The 21,117-nt window shown below is 40.8% G+C and overlaps 1 protein-coding gene across 1 annotated transcript in view; it reads left to right on the top strand.

Moving 5' to 3' along the window:
* Nucleotides 1–5,094: 5,094 nt before the first annotated feature.
* Nucleotides 5,095–21,117, top strand: part of LOC125753873 (translation initiation factor IF-2-like) — a 66,121-nt gene continuing 50,098 nt past the window's right edge. Inside the window, exon 1 of the mRNA XM_049102890.1 lies at nt 5,095–5,944. Within this exon, the coding sequence (XP_048958847.1) occupies nt 5,095–5,944 (850 nt within the window). The remainder of the gene's footprint in view (nt 5,945–21,117) is intronic.

Here is a 21,117-nt window from a genome sequence, read left to right as displayed (position 1 = left end):
ACTTAACAGGACCTTACAGCAAATTTGGACATACAACCCAACTTGATTTATAATATTCCTAGGCCTATACTTAATATCTGCTCTCTTGCAGATACTAACAGACTTCATTCTATCAAATCCAAAATGAAGACTTATTTATTCATACATATATTCATATTCATTTTTCTTACCACAGAACATGACTTAATATACTTATTTTTAAAATTAGCTATGTAGCATTTATCATTAACCAATTCATGTGCTATAACTCTTAAAAATGGATGGATGATTCTAAATAATTTTATAATAATTATTCTTGCTATGATCATATAAATCTTAGATTTTTAATCACTCTTTGAGTTTTTTTTTCCCTCCCAGGAACTATAAATTCTGCTATTGTGGATGATTTGGTCCCTGATAAGCATGTTCTGGTTAATCTAGCAGTGTTATAAAACAGATCAAATTTCTAGCTTCCAATTAATAAACATATAATTAAATACATGAAGGCAAAGCAAAAGATAATTTAATCTTTCTGCTATGATTCAGAAGTCACTTCAGGGTCATCACTATAAGCTTCAATTATAGTATTTCAGAAGTATAGGGAGATTGGTGGACAGCATTCAGGTTGGAAGAATGCCAGGCAGACCAGATTTTATTTCATGTATTTACAAAAATGCAACTTCATAACACCAGGTACCACATTCACTGTTTTTCCCCAATACACTGATCCTAATATAGCCTCTTGTGGAGAGTCCCCTATAATTAATCTCAGCTGATTAAATCCATTTTTCTAGTCTATAATAAAAAAAAATCAAGACTCTTCATTTTCATGGGATTATCGTCTGAGAAAACTTCTACCTAAATAGGACTTTTAAATCTCGTTTCTGAATATATTTGCATGTAGTCCTTTTGGTAGAGCCTGTTGTAGTTCCCATTTATAATTAATGCTTATTTTCATTACATACTGTACTTCATTGTTTAACAAAATAGACTGATCATCACCCTCCTACCCCATCAAACTATTGGAGGGTCTTTTAAGGGGTTGTTTATGACTTGGCAACTAAACTTCTTTTTTTTTTTTTAAGAAGAAACTATCATGACACTAAAAATTGCTACAGATCTGAGAACTGTTTGTTTCTAAAAAGCCCTTTTATGATGATCAAACAAATCACAAGATTTATAGATCTTTATCTTATTTCAGTATGCATGCAAGGTATTCATTAGGAATGGGAAAGAATACCATATTTACTTGCTTTCCACACACATCTACTGAAGAGAGAACTTTTTTCCTTTTCATTCCAAATATTAGTAACAGTGATTAGAAGGCTTGGTAAGATAGGCTGAATAACTCTAAGTGTCCCCATCCATACAAATTTTAGAATATGACTTCAGGCTTCTGGGTAGTCTTTAGGTCACAAGATTGTGACTGTGACTCCAGCTATCACAACTATATTCCAGGGAACAACAGGGCTTATAGGTCAGTCCTGCTAGTACCCCACCACCAGATGCACAAGTTAGGAGTCCCAGACAACACCGCCCATCCACCTACCATGGCCTATACTAAGTAATTCCTATCTGCAAGGAAGGTTGTGAAATGAAATTTTTCATTGGGCACAAAATCAGATTTCTGTTACTAAAAGAGGTTCTGAAGAAAGGAAATGGGATAGGCAACTACCATTATCTGCTTTTCTTTTTTAGCATATGTTTTCTTAGATGAACTATGAGCTCATAAAAAACTGAGATTATGTCATATTAATTTCTGTAATCTCAGATCCTAGCACAATAACATAGTTTATTGTTTTTTAAAAATGTTTATTAATTAAAGACAAGATCAAAGACAAGTATAACAGATGACAAATGGGCATTAATTTATTCCATTTATTGACATTCATTCGTTTTATTGTTATTTCAACTAATATTAATTGAGTTCCCAGTCTGATCCAAGCTCTGTATCAGGTATGGGGTATACAGTGTAAGTACAATATTTATGTTGGCCTTATAAAGCAGGTGGAGGGAAGGTTAGGGAAGGATAGGGATTGGCTCTAAACGTATATAAGCAATTTCAAGGTAACATGGTAAGAGAATGAGAAGTGATCCTGAGCTATCATTTAAGGGTAATGAAGCTGTAAGTAGTGTGGGTGATGCACAGAATGGGAAAGAAGTAGAGAAAAAGAAGGTAAGATAGGAGGGCTAGGTAATAAAGAAACTTAAAACTTATAGTCATAAATTCATAATTTATTCCTGCCAGCACACATACCTGTTTGTTGTGAGAAAATGTTTGTTTCTCCCTCAGACTTCCTCATAAAAGGATTTCCCAACACTTTGTCTTTGATGGATCTGACCCACTGATAAGCTTCTTGGCTAGCCTAAACTGTAGTCATAACTGTGTTCCATGGACCTTATCCAAGCATGAAGCAACCATCTTCCCAGCATCCCATCTTACAGGATGATGTTCCCTGGTGGACCAATTTGGGAAATGTTGGTCCAGACACATATTTCTCAAACTTGGCAATATGACTCCACTGGACACCATAAAAAAAGAATTGCGGGGGATTTCCAGAGAAAGGGACTGATCTCTCAGAAACTGCGGATGTGAACCTGGTTTTCTTAGTGTGTTAATGGCTTGGGTTTCAGTTACATGAGTCACCAGGGGGATATAGGTTTCGCTGGACTAATGGTGCACCATTTCAGCATCTTACTGTCAAGTAAGTTATCTCTATGATGATTTGACTAGTAATTAAAACACTGTCTTCTCTCCCCACAAGTAATGCAATTCAGTTTATAACATAGATAGCTAGAAATGTATCTACATCAGTTCCTATTTTCTTTGCCTACCTTAGAGAAAAAGATAGCCCTAACCATGAAGCAGAGATCACAGGAAGAGAGAGACATTTGAAGATGGTATGCTATTGGCCTTAAAGAAGGAGGAAGAGGCTACAAGCCAGGGAAAGCAGGTAGCATAGAAGCTAGTAAAAGCAAAGAAATGGATTCTCCCCTACAGACTCCAGATGGGACACAGCCCACACCTTGATTTTAGAATTTCTGACTTCCAGAATTGTAAGATAACACATTCTTGGTTTTAGCCACTGAGTTTGTGGTAACTTTTTTATAGTTAGCAATGGGAAAGTTTTAACACATAGTAATATATCTCTAGATGCTGTTCTCCCCCACCCCCTCATTCCCACAGCTCTCCACACAAGTCTCTCTCTTGGGATTCTCTTTTTTCTGAAACTGCCCTCTCAAACTTTTCCTGAAAATCTAATCTGACTATGTCACAAGGCTTGAAGTGCATGAATACTCACTGATTCTAGTTAGGTTACTTTCTGGGAATATAATTAGAAACCAGAAATAAGGGTTGTTTACAAGTCCTGTCAAGGACATTTGGTGTGATCTCAGGAAGGCTTAACAGAGATGTGATTATAGCTAAGAAAGCTTCAAACAAATTGCACTACACACTGAAGAAAGAATGCATTAACCATGTGGGGTTGAGGTAGAGAAGAGATTTTTCTGAGTTTATTCAGGACTGGACAGAGGTAAATTCACCAACTTTGGCAGCCATCAGTAAGACACACTCTGGTTTGGAGGTGAGGGTACTTCACCCAGTACCTGGATCCCAGCAAGTGCTTATCCTAAAGAGTGGTCATGGTTATACCACCATAGTAAGTTTCATCCTGATTTAAATGCTAGTCACATGAAAGCTGGTTGTCATGAGTCAATCCACTCTGTCCACCTCTGGATGGATGATAAAATTGAGGTCAAGACCTTGCTGGTGACCAACAGAAACTATATTAAGGTTCTTCTACCGCCCCTGCCCCCTCAGAAAGTTAAAGGATATGTCCTTTGGTAAGATCCTGAATCCCAGTTTAACAAGAGCCACACTCCTGCCAGCTATCACTCACCTCTGTTTCAAGACCTCCACAAAAGAGGGATGATTATCAACAAAAGCAGCAGCATCAACAAAAAAGGGAGGAGAGTCCTAAGTAGGAAGGGGAGGTCAAAATTGGCAAATGCCACAAAGGGCACGACAAAATGGGGATTAAATTTTTCCATTAGATTTGGCAATTAGGCGGGGTGACTGATGTTGTTCAGCGGAGTGAAAGGTTGACAGGGGAATGAGAGCTTAGGAAATGTTAACATTAAGGCTGGAAATGTCCTCTGAGCAGAGGATCCATGCTCTACAGAATCACCTTAACTAAAACTCCCTCAGGTTTTGCATTTGAATCATTAGAGAACTCTTCTTGCCCTCGAATCCTCCAAAAACGTTGATCAGCCAAATTCGAGTCTTACTGTATCCTTCTCTCTCCTCAGTTCACCTCCAACTTAAAGGAACTAATGAGCTGTGCCATAACTAAAGGTCAAAACACAAGAGGAAGAAACAAAAAGGCCTACAAACACAAACCCAAAACAAAACAAATCAGGCCCTCAGTAAGATGAGCTGTAACAAGTTGTACTTCAAATTTAATACCCTTGTTTTGATCTAAAAAATAAAAAAATAAAAAAAAAATAAAAAAAAAGAAGAAGAAGACTGTCTGGAGAATTAAAAGGGGCATTTTATAATTGGAAGGCTTCCCCGTATCTCATCCATTATCTTCACTCCATCTCCCTCCAAATTAATAGCTGTTGCTGAGTTGTGAGCACGTGCGAGCACAAGCCTGGACCAAAGACTGAATTTTGTCCAGTGGCTGGAGTGACCGCGTGCTGTGAAAAGGAAGAAGAGGAGGAGGAAACGGTGGAATAGGGGGACCCACATACACATCTGCATTTCCTAATGAAATTCCTCATGAAAGCACTGGTTTTCCTCCTCCACTATTTGCTGTATTTAATGGGGGCGGGGGGGAGGGGGAGGCAGTTTTCTGAATCCGAGCCCAGCTCTTTCTAAACTCGGGTTACTCACGTCTGATTCATTCGCTGTGTTTCTCGTCTCCTGCCTCTGTCACTGCCTGCTGCTGAGGAGGGGGCCGCTGAATCACTGCCACTCCAGATGAAAAGCAATTCAAAACCCGGTTCTTGGGGGGATGGAAAGGCTTTTTTTTTTTTTCTCTCTCTCTCTCTCTCTCTCTTTCTTTTTCTTTTTCTTTATTAAGCGTCTGCAGAAAAAGCCTCCTACTCTCCGGGATGACCGCAGAGGGCAGTTCTACGAGTCTCACCCCGGGCTGTGGAAGATTTTGCTCCTGTGAGTCAGTAGGCGCCGGTCGCCTCAGCACTTCTGGTCCACAGGCCTCGGCGGCCCGGGCCGTGGCGCGCGCCGAGCGGCGGAGGGGCCGCGTGCCAGGGGGCGCCGGCCGGGGGGAGCTCGGCCGCGCCGCGCCGCGTCCCCCCCGCCGCTTTCAAAGCTCCCACAATGCAGCGCTGGCGTCCCAGTTCCGTTACAATGTCTCTCAGGGCGCCGGCGAACCGGCGAGGCGCGGGCGGAGAAGCCGCGGAGCCGCGGCTGTAACCCGAGCGCCCGGCCGAGGGGGGCGCCCCCGCGCCGCTCCTCTCGCGCGCTCTGCCCGCGGCCCGGCGAAGGGGCGGAGCCGCCCGGCCGCCCAGCCCGGCCCGGCCCCCAGCCCGGCCCCCAGCCCAGAGGCACCGGCCGCGGGAACGAGCCGGCCGCCGACTCCGCCGTCCGGCGCAGCGCCCGCCGCCCCGCTCCTCGCCGAGCCTCGCCTGACGGGCCGCGGCGGCGGCGGCGGCGGCCCCCGCGGGCGGCGCAGCCGCTGCCCGCGCGCTAGCACTCGGCGGCAGCCACACCGCGGGCGTCCGCGCTCACCTAGCGCCGGCCGGGAGGTGCGCGAGGAGGGCGCGCCGGCAGCCGGGGCCTCCCGCCAGCGCGGGGCGCGCGGCCGGCCGAGCGCGGCGGAGGGAGGCGCGGCCGGGACGGGCGCTGGGCGGCCGCCGAGCCTCGGCCGCCGCCGCGTCCCCAGCGCCCCGGCCGGGCGGCCCCGCCGGGCGGCCTGCGGGGGCGGCGCAGTTGCGAAACTGAGTAAGTATTAACTTTACTCGGCCGCCGCGGTTTCTGGGCAGCGTCCGGGACCCGTCCCTGCACCTCCCGGAGCCTCGGGGCTCCCGGCTCCCCGCCCCGTCAGCCTTCGGTCTCCACCTCGGGTCTCCCCGCGGGCCCGCAGGTCCGCCCGCTTCACCTTCTCCCCGGCGTCGTGTCGGCCTTTGCGCGTCCTCCCCGCCGCACACGCGCCTCCGAGCGAGAAGTACAGGCTCGCGCCCTGCGGCTCCGTTTCCTCCCAGTGTCCTTGGCAGGCGAGTTTGGAGGCCACTTTTGTTGGCCCGGGGAATGTATAGCATTTAGTATATATATATATATATATATTTTTTTTTAATTTATATATATATATATTTATGTATTCCTCCCCCCCCCCCCCATGGAAATCGGGTGCTCGCTTGGCGGCCGGCCGTTTGGTGAACGCTTCAGCTCACTTTCCTCTCCGCAAACACGTTTTTTGGCATTTTGGGTCTTCAAATTTTGCTTGAACGCTTCACCATCCTCGGTCCCTGTGCTCCCCCTTGCCGCCAACCGGTCAGGGGAGGGGGCGTCCGCAAGAGTCTGCAACATTCCGTGTCGCAGCCTAGAAACTTTGCGAGGGTGCATCGCAGAAAGCTTACTAGGGCTTCAAGCCGAAGGAACGTGAGCCTGGAATGTGGGTCCTTGTGCGGCACCGGAGCGTCCAAGCCGAGTACCTGGGTTCGTAGTCGAGTGTTGCGTTGTTATTTTAGCATCACAGGGCCGCCTGGTGTTGCGAACCCACTACTTTTTTTCAAGCATCGAATGGCATCTTGTGCAGTGCAAGCGTTGAATGTAATTACGGGTCAGTGTTGCCCGTGATCTTTAGGGATTTAGAAGGGGAGATAGATGCCGGGCACATAGCTGTGTTATAGACCCATCAGGTTAGCTGTGTCAGTACATCAAAGCCTTAAAAAAAAAAAAAAAAAAAAAAATTCTTCCATCCTGGTAACAGCGAGGAGGAACATTTACGGATTTTCCAGTGTGATGTGGCTCAGCAGTTTCTCATTAGATCTGTCGTGTCACCAGAAAGGACCTTTAAATGTGACCAGATTTCTGCTTTGCTGCCGATTGGATTAACCATTCATTATGGTAGAAGGCCTCAGGTAGTTGTTTTTTGTTGTTTTTGTTTTTGTTTTTGTTTTTTTAGAGTCTTTCATCTTTTAGTTGCCAGGAGTTGGCCATCCTGTTATGAAGGAATAAAAAATGGGAAGCTTTCTAAATGGATTTTCAGCATCCTGTCTTTTGCCTGGGTGAGGCAGGAATGAATGCCAGCTAGACCTCTGCAGGGAGGAGTGCCAGGTGGATGCAAGAATCAGGACGAAGGACGCAGTAGTACTATCATTTTGGAGGGTGGTTTGTGTGTTTATCCTTTAGTGGACATATTAATGCTACTTTTTATTTATCTCCATGGCAGACTGTCCCCAAACCATGAAAATTACATATGACCATACCCCACCTTAAGAAGACTAAATGTAATCTGATTATTCTGTTGCAGGATCAGACCCTACCAAAATATAATTTGTAATGTAGGTGATAAAACCTTTCCAAAATCTCCCCTTTCCTCATTTTCTCCCCTTTCAAGAGTCTCAAGCTGGAACTTTCAATAATAGACACAATTGTTAGTAATGCATTAAGTTCTTTCTAGGTTCATTAATCAAGCCTAATTTCTGGGCTTCAGTAGCTGAGGGAGACATCAGCCCAGAGAGGGAGAAAATCATGAGACTCTGCAGATAGGAAAGGCATTTCAGTTTGCTAAAGTGTCATCATGCTGCAGGGAAAAGCTTTTAAAAAGAAGAGAGAATGTTTAGGTTGCTTTTAGTGTGCATATTTACTGAATTTGGTATTTTGCTGAGATATTTGAGAATTGCATATATTAAATTCTACACAGTTGTGGTATCATTTCTTTTTGCCTAACATTCTGTTCTTTGAAGGTTTTGATTTTTTAATGGGAATCTCAGCACTTGGCCCTTGCAGTCTTCTGTACTGGGTAGCTTGCATTAATTTTTGACTTGAATGCCTTAGCCATTTTTGAGAAACAGTTTTTCAGAATTTCTTGCTCAATTGATCTCTCTTATGTTGATGTGTCTATGGCTTGAGAGTAGAAACAGTGTTTGCTGCTGGCTATTTGTTGCTCTTATGGTTCATTCCTGGCATAGTGACTTTGCTCCTTTATTGTAAAACCTTAAGGTCCTAGATACCTTCCTGGTGTTCGAAACATTGCTGATACAAGTGGAGTGGGGATAGGAATGGGATAGGAAAACATTATGCATCATAAATCTGAGAATTTGGATTTTAAAAAAATAATGTATCACCTGTTTGCTCTCCTTGGGTGCTAGCTTGCTCCAACTCTAAATAGATTGCAAAATGCAAAATGTAGATACAGTTTCCAAGACCTGTGTATAGTGGAAGGAATGCTTACTCCACAGTCAGCCAACCAGACTTGGGTGGCTAATGTGACTTTGTCACTTTGAACTGAGTGAAGTTCGGCATGCTACTTCAACATGATGATCTACAGTTTCTTTTTTGTCAGATGGGGATACTGCTGCTAAAGGGGATGCTGTGATACGTAGAATATCTAATATAGTGCCTGGTACATCATAGCCAATAAATGGCATCATCTCACACTCCTCCAGAACTGAGCTCTTGATTACCCAACCTCTCCAGTTTCTTCTCTGATTTTCATCTCATCTATCCAGCAGGTGGCTCAGGCCAGAAGGCTGGAGTTTATCCTTAATTCTCTTCTCTTCTGTCACCTCTTCCAAACCGCTCCCCTCCCCCAACCAGCTTGTCACAAAGTCCTGATCTACTTTTATGGAAAAATCTCTTTCAAATCTGTCTGATTTTCAGCCTCCACTATGCTTACATTCTGCTTGAAGCCTCTATTATCTTTTCCCGTTGCCTTCTGCACATACTCTGTACCACTTCTGGTCCCTTTTCCAACCAGCAACCTAAAAAGAAAAAAAAAAAAAAAAGTCACTTGATGTTTAAAGTCTTCAAAACTTTTGGGAAACACATTTATTTCTCCAGATAAAATATGAAATCTTCAATAAGGTCCTGCATGATTTGGCCACTGCCCATCATCTTCATTCTTTGCCAACCACATTGTCCAGTTCTCCAGCAGACTCAACTCAGGGCTCTAGCTCATGCTATTAGTTTATTTTAGGACAATGTCCTTGAGCTATTTGTCATCCTTGGGTAAAAATTCAAATATTCTCTTTATAAATGTCTTATCACCCTTATCATCATGTAATTTAGAATTCCTTTATTTTTCTCCCTCAAAGCTCAATCATCTTTCCTTCTTAATCTTAGTATAACATTAAACATCTTTCCTTCTTAATGTTTGTATATTATTTAACTACTTAATGTTTCTCTTTTGCCCTCCAGGGCAGAAATAATGCTTGGTTTATTCACTAGTCCATACTCCATGCCTGGTTCATTTAGTTAGGTGTTCAATAAGTGGTTCTTATTATAATGAGTAAGATAATAATATTGGTTTTGTATTTGTATCTTGATTGCCTTCTTTATCACTGTTCAATCTGCTTTTCATAACAGAAAAGCCAGACTGGTTCTCTCCTGTTTTTCTTCCTTTCTGGTGTGTTATGTATAACATGAAACAGCCTTTGCAGATAACAGGTAAAATTAATGCATTTGGGCTCTGTGGAAAATTCATAGTAATAAATTGAGACACCTTTTAATTAGTGTTACCCTTATGATTTTCTTTTGTAGATAATCCTTTTTCTGAGTACATCATTAAAGTAATTATGCTTTTTTTTCATCAGCACAGGATTACTGAAAAAAAAATCTTACTATGTCATATTATTTTTACATGTCATATGATAATACATTAGTCAGCAGCTGTTGATAACTCAGCGCCACACTTCAAAGGAAGGTAGAGAAAAGTAGTAGAAAATTGAGAGTTCTAAGGATGTTTAGTACTGTCCAGTTGTTGATGTGACTTACATAAATAACTAGATATCATTTGAATATTTAGTTAAGGTTGCAGAGTAGTTGTTTAAAAATTGGAACCACCCAGACGTCTGGATATTCTTTTTCTTTCTCTCACTAAAGCATTCTTTCTTTTAGCCAAAAAAATCTCATGACTTTCCAAGGCCAAGGAAGGCTTAAAGCTTTGAGTATTTTTGTCATGTGGTTGCTCCTTACACATTATTAGTTTGATGTACTATTGCTCTGAAGTATTTATGTTCTTAATATTTCTAGGCTCTAATTCTTACATAATCACCCACATTTTCTTTTGACTTGTTTCTTAGGATTTGAGTTTCCTTTTAGAGTTTTCCCTTGCATCCTTAGAGTATAATCCCAATTCCTTTCTAGTTTTGTATTTTGTAGGTCAGAGGTATACAGAGAATTTAGAAGTTGATTCTACTTTTTTCATGATTTATTTGTTTGCACTTAACGTCTGGGTTTCTCTAGAATGTATTGCCTTATAAATGGTCTGGACTCTCAGTTTTGTCAGCAAGGAGCTGGATGCCCTTGGGTCAGGAGAGCAGGGAAGATTAAAAAACCATTTTTTAAAAATTTTTATTTATTTATGATAGTCACACAGAGAGAGAGAGAGAGGCAGAGACATAGGCAGAGGGAGAAGCAGGCTCCATGCACCGGGAGCCCGACGTGGGACTTGATCCCGGGACTCCAGGATCGCACCCTGGGCCAAAAGCAGGTGCTAAACTGCTGCGCCACCCAGGGTTCCCTAAAAAACCATTTTTAAGTCCCATATTATGTGCCAAGCTCTGGGCTAAGTGGTCTCGCAGAAGAAGAGTAAGTAGTTTACCTGATCAAAATCATAAAAAGGAACCTTTAGCTTTTCATACATTTGTTTCTTTATTCAGGGAAATTGTTTTTGTTCCCCCATTTCTACACTCTTTATTTTCTAGTTAGGAAGGCATGGCAAGACAGACAAGCCCTCTCTAGCCCAACCCATTACCTTACCTTTTTATTTATTTAGACCTGATTTTACTTGTATAAAAATATTGGAAGTGGGGCCAGACAGGGGCACGCCCTTTGATTTGTCTTTGAGGTAGGTCTCTGTGCTCTAGGACATTTGCACCATGAGTAGCTACTACTGTGGAGTAGAAAAAATTTATTGTTTAAAACCCCAATTGCTTTTTTCCCTGATGTATACACGCCTACTTGGTTACTTTGGGTGACCTTGAACAAGTTGCCTGGGGCTTTATAGCACCAATAATATCTATTACCTATTTATTTCACAGCCTCGCTATAGGATTTAGAAGACTTATTTTTGGCAATATATATATATATATTTTTTGCCACATTCAAATATATCCCAAAGCTCATTACAATTAACTCCAGTGCTGTCCAAGTTTTATGTATTAAGAAAAATATTTTTTTACTCAGTAGCATGTGTTTTAACTCTTTGTTTTGATAAGAAATCAGATATGAGTACAGGTTGTAACAAGAGGAGGGTTGTAATAATTTCCTACCAGGTTTTATTCATGTGGGTGATACATTTTGTCACTTGTTAACTGTCATTGGCCTCTGGCTAAATCATGTTTAATTTTTAATTATAGTAATTTATTATTGGAGAATCACTTCAAGTTAAATTATTTTTTAGACAGAAGTACATACACTTAAAAAATTAGGATTCTCTCAATGGAGAGGTATTGGACAGAAAAGTAAAATAAATATTACTCTAATTTTTGCTTAAGTATTTGAATAGATATTTAATCTCTGAAGCCCTACATAGAAATACTATTGAAAGATAGGTTGGGAATAATTTGCAGTGTTTAAGGTAGAATTTGGTCATTTCTGGGGCAAGTTCCTTTTTTTTTTTTTTTTTTTTTGGAGCAAGTTCTAATACTTGATGCCATTAGATGTCAAGAAACCAAAAAAAAAAAAAAAAAAAAAAAAGATGTCTGGAAACCTAAAGTAGTTTGTGCTGTATTTTTCTTTTTTGTATATAATGATTTTTTTCTTTTCTTTTTTTTAAAATATCTTCACTGAGGAAAGCTGAGGTAAGCAGCTTACTGACATGCAATGAACTGTACACATTTAAGTGTACAATTGGATAAGCTTCAACCTATATATATAAATATGAAATCACAAGATAGTAAATATATGCATCACCTTCCCCAAGTTTCTCCGTTCCCATTTGCAAGCCCTTGCCTGTCCATCATCCCCTCGCCTCAGCAGCTTTGCTTCTGTCTCTGCACAGTAGCTTGCATTCTCCAGAATTTAAATGAATGGAATCATGTAGTATATAGTCTTTTTCGGTCTGGCTTCTTTCATTCAGAATAATTGTTTGGAGATGCATGTTGATATATACATGAGAAGAATAGTTTATTTTTTCTCATTACTGAATAACGTTCCATTATATGAATATACAACAATTTATTTATATACATACCTGTGGATGGACATTTGGGTTGTTTCTAATTTTTGTCTGTTCAAAGCTGCTGTGAACATTTGCGTATCATCCTTGTATGGACATATGCTTTGATTAATCTTGGGGAAGAACCTAGGAGTAGAATGGCAGAATCATGGTAGACATGTTTAGCTCTTTCAGAAACTGCCAAACTGCTTTCCAAAGTGATTAGATCATTTTACTTCCTACCAGCAGTTCATAAGCATGCTAGTTCCTTCACACCTTGCCAACACTTAGTATGATTAGTCTTTTTTTTTCATTCTTTTATTAGTCTTTTTAATTATAGTCATTAGTGGTATTTCATTTTTATTTTAATTTGCATTTCCCTAATGACCAATGGTGTTGAGCATCTTTTAATGTATTTTTTACTGTCTTTATATCTTCTTTGGTGAAGTGCCTGTTCAAGACTTTTGTCCACATTTTTACTGGGTTGATTGTTTTCTTATTATTGAATTTTGAGAGTTCTTTATATATTTTGGAGAAGTCCTTCATCAGATATATGCTTTGCAAAGATTTTTTTTCCAGTTTGTGACTTGTCCTTTCATTTTCACAGTGACTTTGAAGATAAGAAATTAAAAAAAAATTTTTTTTTTAAAGATTTTGTTTATTTATTCATGAGAAACACAGAGACAGAGAGGCAGAGACAGAGAAGCAGGCTCCATACAGGGAGCCCGATGTGGGATTCGATCCCAGACTCCAGGATCATGCCCTGAGCCGAAGGCAGACGCTCCACTGCTGAGCCACCCAGGCGTCCCAGATTTTTAAATTTTGATGAAGTCTAGCTTATGGTTTTGTTCTCTTATACATTGTGCTTTTGGTGTCCTTTTTAAGAAAACCTTTGCCTAAGCTAAGGTCACAGAGATTTTCTTCTAGAAATTTTCTGTTTTCTTCTAGAAGTTTTATAGTGTTAGGGTTTATGTTCAAGTCTATGATCTGGTTTAAGTTATCTTTTTAAAATAGACTTTATTTTTTAGAGCAATTTTAGGTTTACAGCAAAACTAAGAGGAAGGTGCAGAGATTTCCCATATACTCCCTGCCTCACACCTGTCTCACCTCCTCCATTATCAGCATTCCCCACCAGAATGGTACATTTGTTGCAGTTGAACCTACACTGACACATCATTATCACCCAAAATCCATGATTTTACATTAGAGTTCCCTCTTGGGTGTTTTAAGTACTATATGTTTGGGCAAATGTATAATGACATGTATTCATCACTGTGGCATCATAGAGTAGCTGCACTGCCCTACAAATCTTCTTGCTCTGTCTTTTTATCCCTCTCTTTCAACTAACACCAGGAAACCATTGATGTTTGTACTGTCTCCATGGTTTTGCCCTTTCCCAAATGTCTTAGAGTTGGAATCATATGGTATGTAGCCTTTTCAGGTTGGCTTTTTTACTTACTAATATGCATTTATGTTTCTTCATGTCTTTTCAAGCTTGATAGCTCATTTTAGCACTGAATAATATACCATTATCTGGATGTACCACTGTCTGTTTATCCATTCACCTACTGAAGGATATGTCTGCTTCCAAGTTTTGGCAATTATGAATAAACCTGCGGTAGGCATCCATTGGCAGGTTTCTGTGTGGACATGTTTTCAACTCCTTTGGGTAAATACAGAGGAGCACAATTACAGGGTCATATGGTAAGAGTCTGTTTAATTTTATAAGAAATTGCCACACTGTCTTCCAAAGCGACTGTACCATTTTGCATTCCCATCAGCAACAAATGAGAGTTACTGTTCCTTTACATCCTTATCAGCATTTGGTGTACTCAGTGTTTTGTATTTTGACCGTTCTAATAGGTGTATAGTATTATCTTATTGCTGTTTTAACTGATATTTCCCTGATGACATTTGATGTGGGGCATCTTTTCATATGCTTTTTTTGCCATGTCTATGTCTTTGGCAAGGTGTCTGTTAATGTGTTTGGTCTGTTGAGTTAATATTTTATATTGAGTAAGTTTTGGATTGAAGTTCATTTTCTGTTCTGCATATGAAAATCTAATTGTTCTACCACCATTTATTAAAAAGACTGTTTTTTTCTTTGTAGAAAATGAGTTGTCGGTTGTATCTCTTTTTATTTTATCAATTGACATTCATGGTGACATTTAGTTTGTGTCATCAGCCAGATGACACAAACTAAAGGAAAAGCAACTAAATCCTATACTTAAGAATGAATGTGTTTTGGTCGTGTTTAATAAAATTTCTAGTTTCCTTACTGTAGCCTTTATGTAAACCTTTCCGAGTGCCTGCTTCAGTTAAAAGCCTGACTAGAGGGCAGCCTGGGTGGCTCAGTGGTTTAGCTCTGCCTTCAGCCGGGGGTGTGATCCTAGAGACCTGGGATCGAGTCCCACGTCAGGCTGCCTGCATGGAGCCTGCTTCTCCCTCTGCCTATGTCTCTGCCTCTCTCTCTCTGTGTCTCTCATGAATAAATAAATAAATCTTAAAAAAAAAAAAAAAAAGCCTGACTGGACCTGGGTAGCCTTGGTGTAGTTATAAAGCTCACCCCTTCTCAAATTTCCTTTAAATGGGGTTACTAAATCATCACTCAGGGCTGTTTTGGAATAAAAGTGATGTTTATAGGTGTCCATATATGGGAATGAATGCATATGAAATGTCTCAGTGATGGGTTAGTGCCTTTCCCCTTATCCAACTCTGGTAAACTGTATATACTGGTTCTGTCTGAACTAGGAGTCTGAAAGAGGCTGCAGTGCTCTCTGGGGAGGATAGATACTCCATAATCTGTCCAGACCAATGGTCTCAGAAGAGAACATGGTCATTGTAGATCATCCAAGGGTGGGAGAAGAGCATTTGATAGTTGACATGGATGGTCCTCCTCATCCCTCACAGTCTGGAGTTGGCTATCCCCTAGGCCATTCTCTATTAGTAATCCCTTCTCTCTTGAATCTCAGCCTCATCTTTCCTTATCTCTTTACCCTCAGCCTGGAAAGAATATGCTCAAATCTTTCTTGACATTGCTACTCCTTCTAGCTATCTGCTTTCTTAGCCACATTCTGACAGGAGTTTGTGTTTAATGCTTCTGTATTACCTACCAACTCACTCCCCAGCTAACTATCATTTTTTGGAAACATTTCTTGCTACAGAAACCAATTTCTTAATAGCCAAAATCATTGGAAACTTGTTCCCTTTAATATAACAGAAGCTTTTTGTAGTATGTTTACACTATTGAGCCATCTCCCTCTGTCTTCAGACTTCTTGTCAACACTCTCTCTTTGTTCATTCATTCATTCATTCAGAAGTGAACTGCCTGACCTTCCATGCAGGGAACTGTAACAGAGAACAAAACACACAAAACAGCCCTCATAGAAAGTGCACTCTACTGGAGGAAGTTAGATAATGAATGCATAATTTTACATTCTTTATAGGATGATAAATGCATCAGAGGGAAAAAATATAACAAGTTGGAGAAATTGAAAATGCTGGGGATGGGAGTATTTGATATTAGATGGGCGGGAAGTTCTTATTTGTGAGAACATATTTGAGTAGAGACCTTAATGAAGTGAAGGAAATAACTCCACAGCTGTCTGAGGAAGAACAGTCCCCATAGAGGAGACAGTGACTACAGAGGCACTGAAGAAGGTGCATACAATTGTGCCCATATCATAGCTGCCAAATCAGTGAGGCTGGGAATATTGGGAAGGCAGGGGACAGAAGCAGGAGACAAGGTAGAGGAGGTAATGGGGTCCATATACCAGGCACTTATTGGCTCTAACAAGGATCTTGGTTTTTACTCTTTTTGAGAGGACAGGTGAAGATCTTGAACAGAGGAATGAATGAATTAGAGAGAAGCACGGAGTAGGAGGCAAGAACATGAACTGTGGAGCCAGCTACCTAAATTAAATTCCCAGCCCTGCACTTACTGGCTGGCTCTGTGACCTTGTGATAGTTCTATAACTTCTCTGTGCCTCATCGGTAAAGTGGGAATAGGAGTGGTACCTAGTTCACAATGTTGTTATGAAGATGAAATGACTTAATATTTATAAAAAACAGCATGACAGATAGTATTATAAAAATGCTTATTAAATACAATTGGGAAAATTAAAAAGACTCATTTTGTTGCATGTGGAAGGGGCTTGTCAGGGGAAATAAGAATAGAAGTAACCAAAACATGGAAACAACTAAGTGTCAATCAGTTGATGAATGGATAAAGAAAATGGATAAAGAAAAAAATAAAGGAATATGATTTAGCTAGAAGAATGGAAATGTTGCCATTTGCAACAACATGGACAGATCTGGAAAGCATTATGCTTTCAAGTGAAAGGAACAGAGAAAGACAAATACTGTATGATTTCATTTACATGTGCAATCTAAAAATAAAACAAAACACCCAACTCATAGGTACAGAGAACAGATTGGTAGTTCCCAGAGGTGGGAAGTGGAATTGGTTGAAATGGGTTGAAATGAAGGGAGTCAGAAGGTACAAACTTGTGCTTCTAAGGTATATATGTCCAGGAAATGTAATATACAGCATGGTGACTTAGGAAGGAAGGGGGACGCCTGGGTTGCTCAGTGGTTGAGCATTTGCCTTCAGCTTAGGTCGTGATCCCAGGGTCCTGGGATTGAGTCCCGTTATCAGGCTCCCCACAAGAAGCCTGCTTCTCCCTCTGCCTGTGTCTCTCATGAATAAATAAATAAAAATCTTAAAAAAAAAAAAAAAGGAAAAGAGAAGAAAAGAAGTAGGAAGACCAATTAGAAGATGATTGCAAGGGCAGCCCGGGTGGTTCAGCGGTTTAGCGCCGCCTTCAGCCCAGGGCCTTATCCTGGAGACCTGGGATCGAGTCCCACATCGGGCTCCCTGCATGGAGCCTGCTTCTCCCTCTGCCTGTGTCTCTGCCTCTCTCTCTCTCTCTCTCTCTGTGTGTGTTTCTCTCATGAATAAATAAATCTTTTTTTTTTTTTTTTTTTTTTTTAAAAGGAGAAGATGGTGATTGCAGTAATTCACTCAAGGGACTGCTTAGTTGAGGTGCTAGTAGGGAGACTGGTCATATTATGGATGTATTTTGGAAATGAGGATGACTTACTGAGAAATAGATCTGCTTTTCCTCCCATCTCGGATCTTTCTGGCTCAGTCTTCTTTGCTGCTTCCTTTTTTCCCTATTGACCAGTGGTTCTCAAACAGGGTAGTAGTATTTGGAAATATGTGGGGACCTTTCTTGGTTGTCACAGAGACTAGGCTATGGGTATTTCTTGTGTTCAGTGGGCAGAGGCTGGGCTGGAGTGCTCAGCATTCAGCATGGTAAAGACATGTCCTGTGCAATTCGCCATGTAGCATCCTTGTTGAGAAGCGCTGCTTTAGAACTTTTTCCCACCTGCCTTCCTGTCCCTAGGCCTAAGATTTCTTAACCTGTGATCCTGTGTGGGTAGCGGGGGGCCTATAAGCTGCCTGGTATTTTTTCCAAAATGTTCATTTTTTATACATTTTGTTGGGGGGTAGGGAAGTGATGAGAATTTTCATCAGGTTCTCAAAAGGGTCCATATCCTAAGAATGTAAGAATTCTTGTTCTGAGTGGTCTCATTGTTTTTATTCTAGCTGTTTTAGTGATGGACTTTCAAATCTGTTTCTGTAGCATTTTATACTCGGACTGCTAGACCCTTCTCTACTGAACCACATAGCAGTTTCTCAGGATCAACATAGCAGTTCCTCAGGATCAACATGTCTCCTCACTCCTTTCTGTATTTCTCACCTGGGTACCACCATCCACCTTATTCTTAATCTTGCCTTTCCTGTGTCACCACTTCACATTGACTAATTCTTCTGTTCTTCTGATTTTACCTCCTGGATAGCGGAGGAAATTTTTCTCATTTCACCTTCATTCACTACTATAATTTAGCATCTCTCATTTAGATTGTTGCCACATCACTGGTCTTTCCACCTGAGACCCATCTTCCACATATCAGCAGATGAGCACTGATACAGAAATCTTACTGTGTCACTGATTTGTTAAAAACTCAGCTCTGTTAATGCCTTCAGGGTTGAGTTCAGACTCTTGTTATAGCATACAGGACTTCTGAAATCTGGCATTAGTCCTCTGTCCTGGACTGGCCAGGTGGCCACCCTGCCTCCCTGCTTGGCCTCCCTCCAGCTCTTCTCCCTCACCTGTCCTTTGTGCTAGACCATAACAGGATTACATTATAAGCTGTTTGATGCATTAATGCTGAAACATCTAAATATGCTGTTTGATCACATGAAAAAAATGGTTCAATCTCTCTCTTTCCCATACTCTGTAGGTTTAAAACCCAGCCTGGCTGTCCTCTCTTCCTGAAGGAAGTGCTCACTCCCTTAGAAGTCCATCTTGCTTTCTTTCTGTACCATATGTATGCATATTTCTCTTCTTTCTTTGCGTTGTAATTTCAGAAATTCTCTATTTCAAACAGATGAGCTTCTGAGAGGCTCATTTGTTCACAGGTTCAAAGTGACTAAGAAGACTTTAAGCCTGCAGTCCCCCGGTGCAGTTCAAGGAGTGTAAGTTGGTTCTTTGAAGCTTTATAACCAGTTATGCCCTTGCTGTTGGATGTACAGTGGGGCATCCTTTTTTTTTTTTTTAAAGTGGAGCAGCTTTGTCTACATTAAAAATCTCTTGAGGCAGATGGCTCCTTCATGGTCTCTTTGGAGCCCTGGGGAGCCCCTTAGTAGCCCTTGGAATCCAACTTCACTCCTTACCTCTTGAATTACAGGAGCCTCAGTGGGCTCAGTCTTGGCTGTGTTCACCCTTTCTGTTCTAGAACAATTTCCTGGCCTCCTGAACTAACATTGAGCCAAGTTTCCACCTTTAGCAGTGATCATCTTGTACATTCAAAATGGAAAAACTTCTGAAAATCTGTCTTCTCTATTCTGACTGATTATTACTGCTAGGTTATAATAGGCATAGGTTAGCCTTTTTCACCCTCAGCCCCATTGATCCTTTGCCCTTCATCATTCTTCCCAGTCCTCATTCCATATGTAAAAGGGGAAAAAAAAGAAAAATATTTTTCACCACTCTCAACTATTTTTATTGTTTTACTTTTGTTTCTATCATACTTTTGTGTCATTAGACATGTCATTAGATTATCCATAATCAGATAATGATAGGGTTAATAATGTTTGTAAAATACTTCAAAAAATATTTTAAATATAGCAAACACATTCATCTGCAGACTAATGAATATGAAGGCACCCACCCAAGGCAGAGTTTTCAGTTTGGCTCTGGGGCTAACATCATGGGAGTTGTGATTTGAAAGCTCAGGAGTAGGGAGGTCAGGATGTGTTTCATGCCACATTTCCTGCTGATTGTGGGTCTCCTTGAAAGTAAGTAAGATCCATATTTAATTATCTGCCAAGTAACTATAAGCTCTTTGATGGCAGGAACTTGTCTGATTCTCCCTAGATTCTCGGATCATGGCACTGTTAGTTGTTGAATGAGCTCACTATGCTAGCTAGTATTTACACTCTCAAAGGGAACCATGCTAAACTGCCTATAAACATTTAGTTGTGTAGACTAAACAAAAAATTTAAAATGCTGAAGACTAAAACATTCATGTTACATGGATGATTAAGGTGATACTGAAATTTGGGTTGGTAGGAATGGATATTTTATTTGACTTTTGAAAACACTTCAACAAATAGTACTTACTGTACTCAAGAGTGAGGTTTTGTAGAAGATACAGGGAGAGGTGATATAATCTGTGGAAGCCTATTATTGAGAATTGAGGCTGTATTACATACATAATTGCATATGGCAGAGTATTTTATGTATACACATACATATCCAAACTACATACTTCATTGAATTTTCACACACTGAACTTACCCATGTAACAAGTGCCCAGATTGAAAAGTAGAATAGGGCAGCCCGGGTGGCTCAGCGGTTTAGCACTGCCTTCAGTCCAGGGTGTGATCCTGGAGACCCGGTATTGAGTCCCATGTCAGGCTCCCTGCATGGAGCCTGCTTCTCCCTCTGCCTGTGTCTCTGCCTCTCTGTGTCTCTCATGAATAAATAAATAAAATCTTAAAAAAAAAAGAAAAGTAGAACATTATCATCATTCCCACAGGCCCCCTTGTGCTCTTAATTTTCAGTGGCATTACATAGTTTTAACCGGTTTTGTTCCTTATATAAATGGAATCCTACAACATGTACTCTTTTGTGTCTTAATTTTTCACACTCAACATGTATGATTCACCCATATAGTATATAGTTCTGTAAATTGTTCATTACTATTTATTATGGATAACTTTTCATCTTGTTCTTTTCTGTTTTCCAGGATTTTTTGTAATGAGCATATATTTAATAATCAGAAAAAGGTTGTGTTTGTTTTTTTAAAGATGCAAAGTCAAGTTTGTTTGTGCTTAGGTAGATTTAGTTACCCAGTTCAACTAGACCATAGGACATGTGGAGGAGAATTGAGAAAACAAGTTGTGACTGTTCAGAAACAGATGTGGTGCAGTGCAGTGTGAACTCAGTATCAAGAGAAGCACTTTTTTTTTTTTTTTACATTTTATTTATTCATGAGAGACAGAGAGAGACAGAGACATAGGCAGAGGGAGCAGCCGGCTCCCCACAGGGAGCCCGATGTGGGACTTGATCCCAGGACCCCGGGATCACGCCCTGAACCGAAGGCAGAGGCTCAACCACTGAGCCACCCAGGCATTGCAAGAGAACCAGATTCTGTTTTGTCATTTAGTAGCCCTCAGGCTGTGGACACCTCCTTGAATTCTTTGATCCTCAATTTGCTC

Source organism: Canis lupus, chromosome 27 (assembly GCF_003254725.2).
Source record: "Canis lupus dingo isolate Sandy chromosome 27, ASM325472v2, whole genome shotgun sequence".
In the NCBI taxonomy this organism is placed as follows: domain Eukaryota; kingdom Metazoa; phylum Chordata; class Mammalia; order Carnivora; family Canidae; genus Canis; species Canis lupus.
Note: the sequence above shows the minus strand (reverse complement) of the source record. Positions and strands in the feature narration are given on the sequence as shown.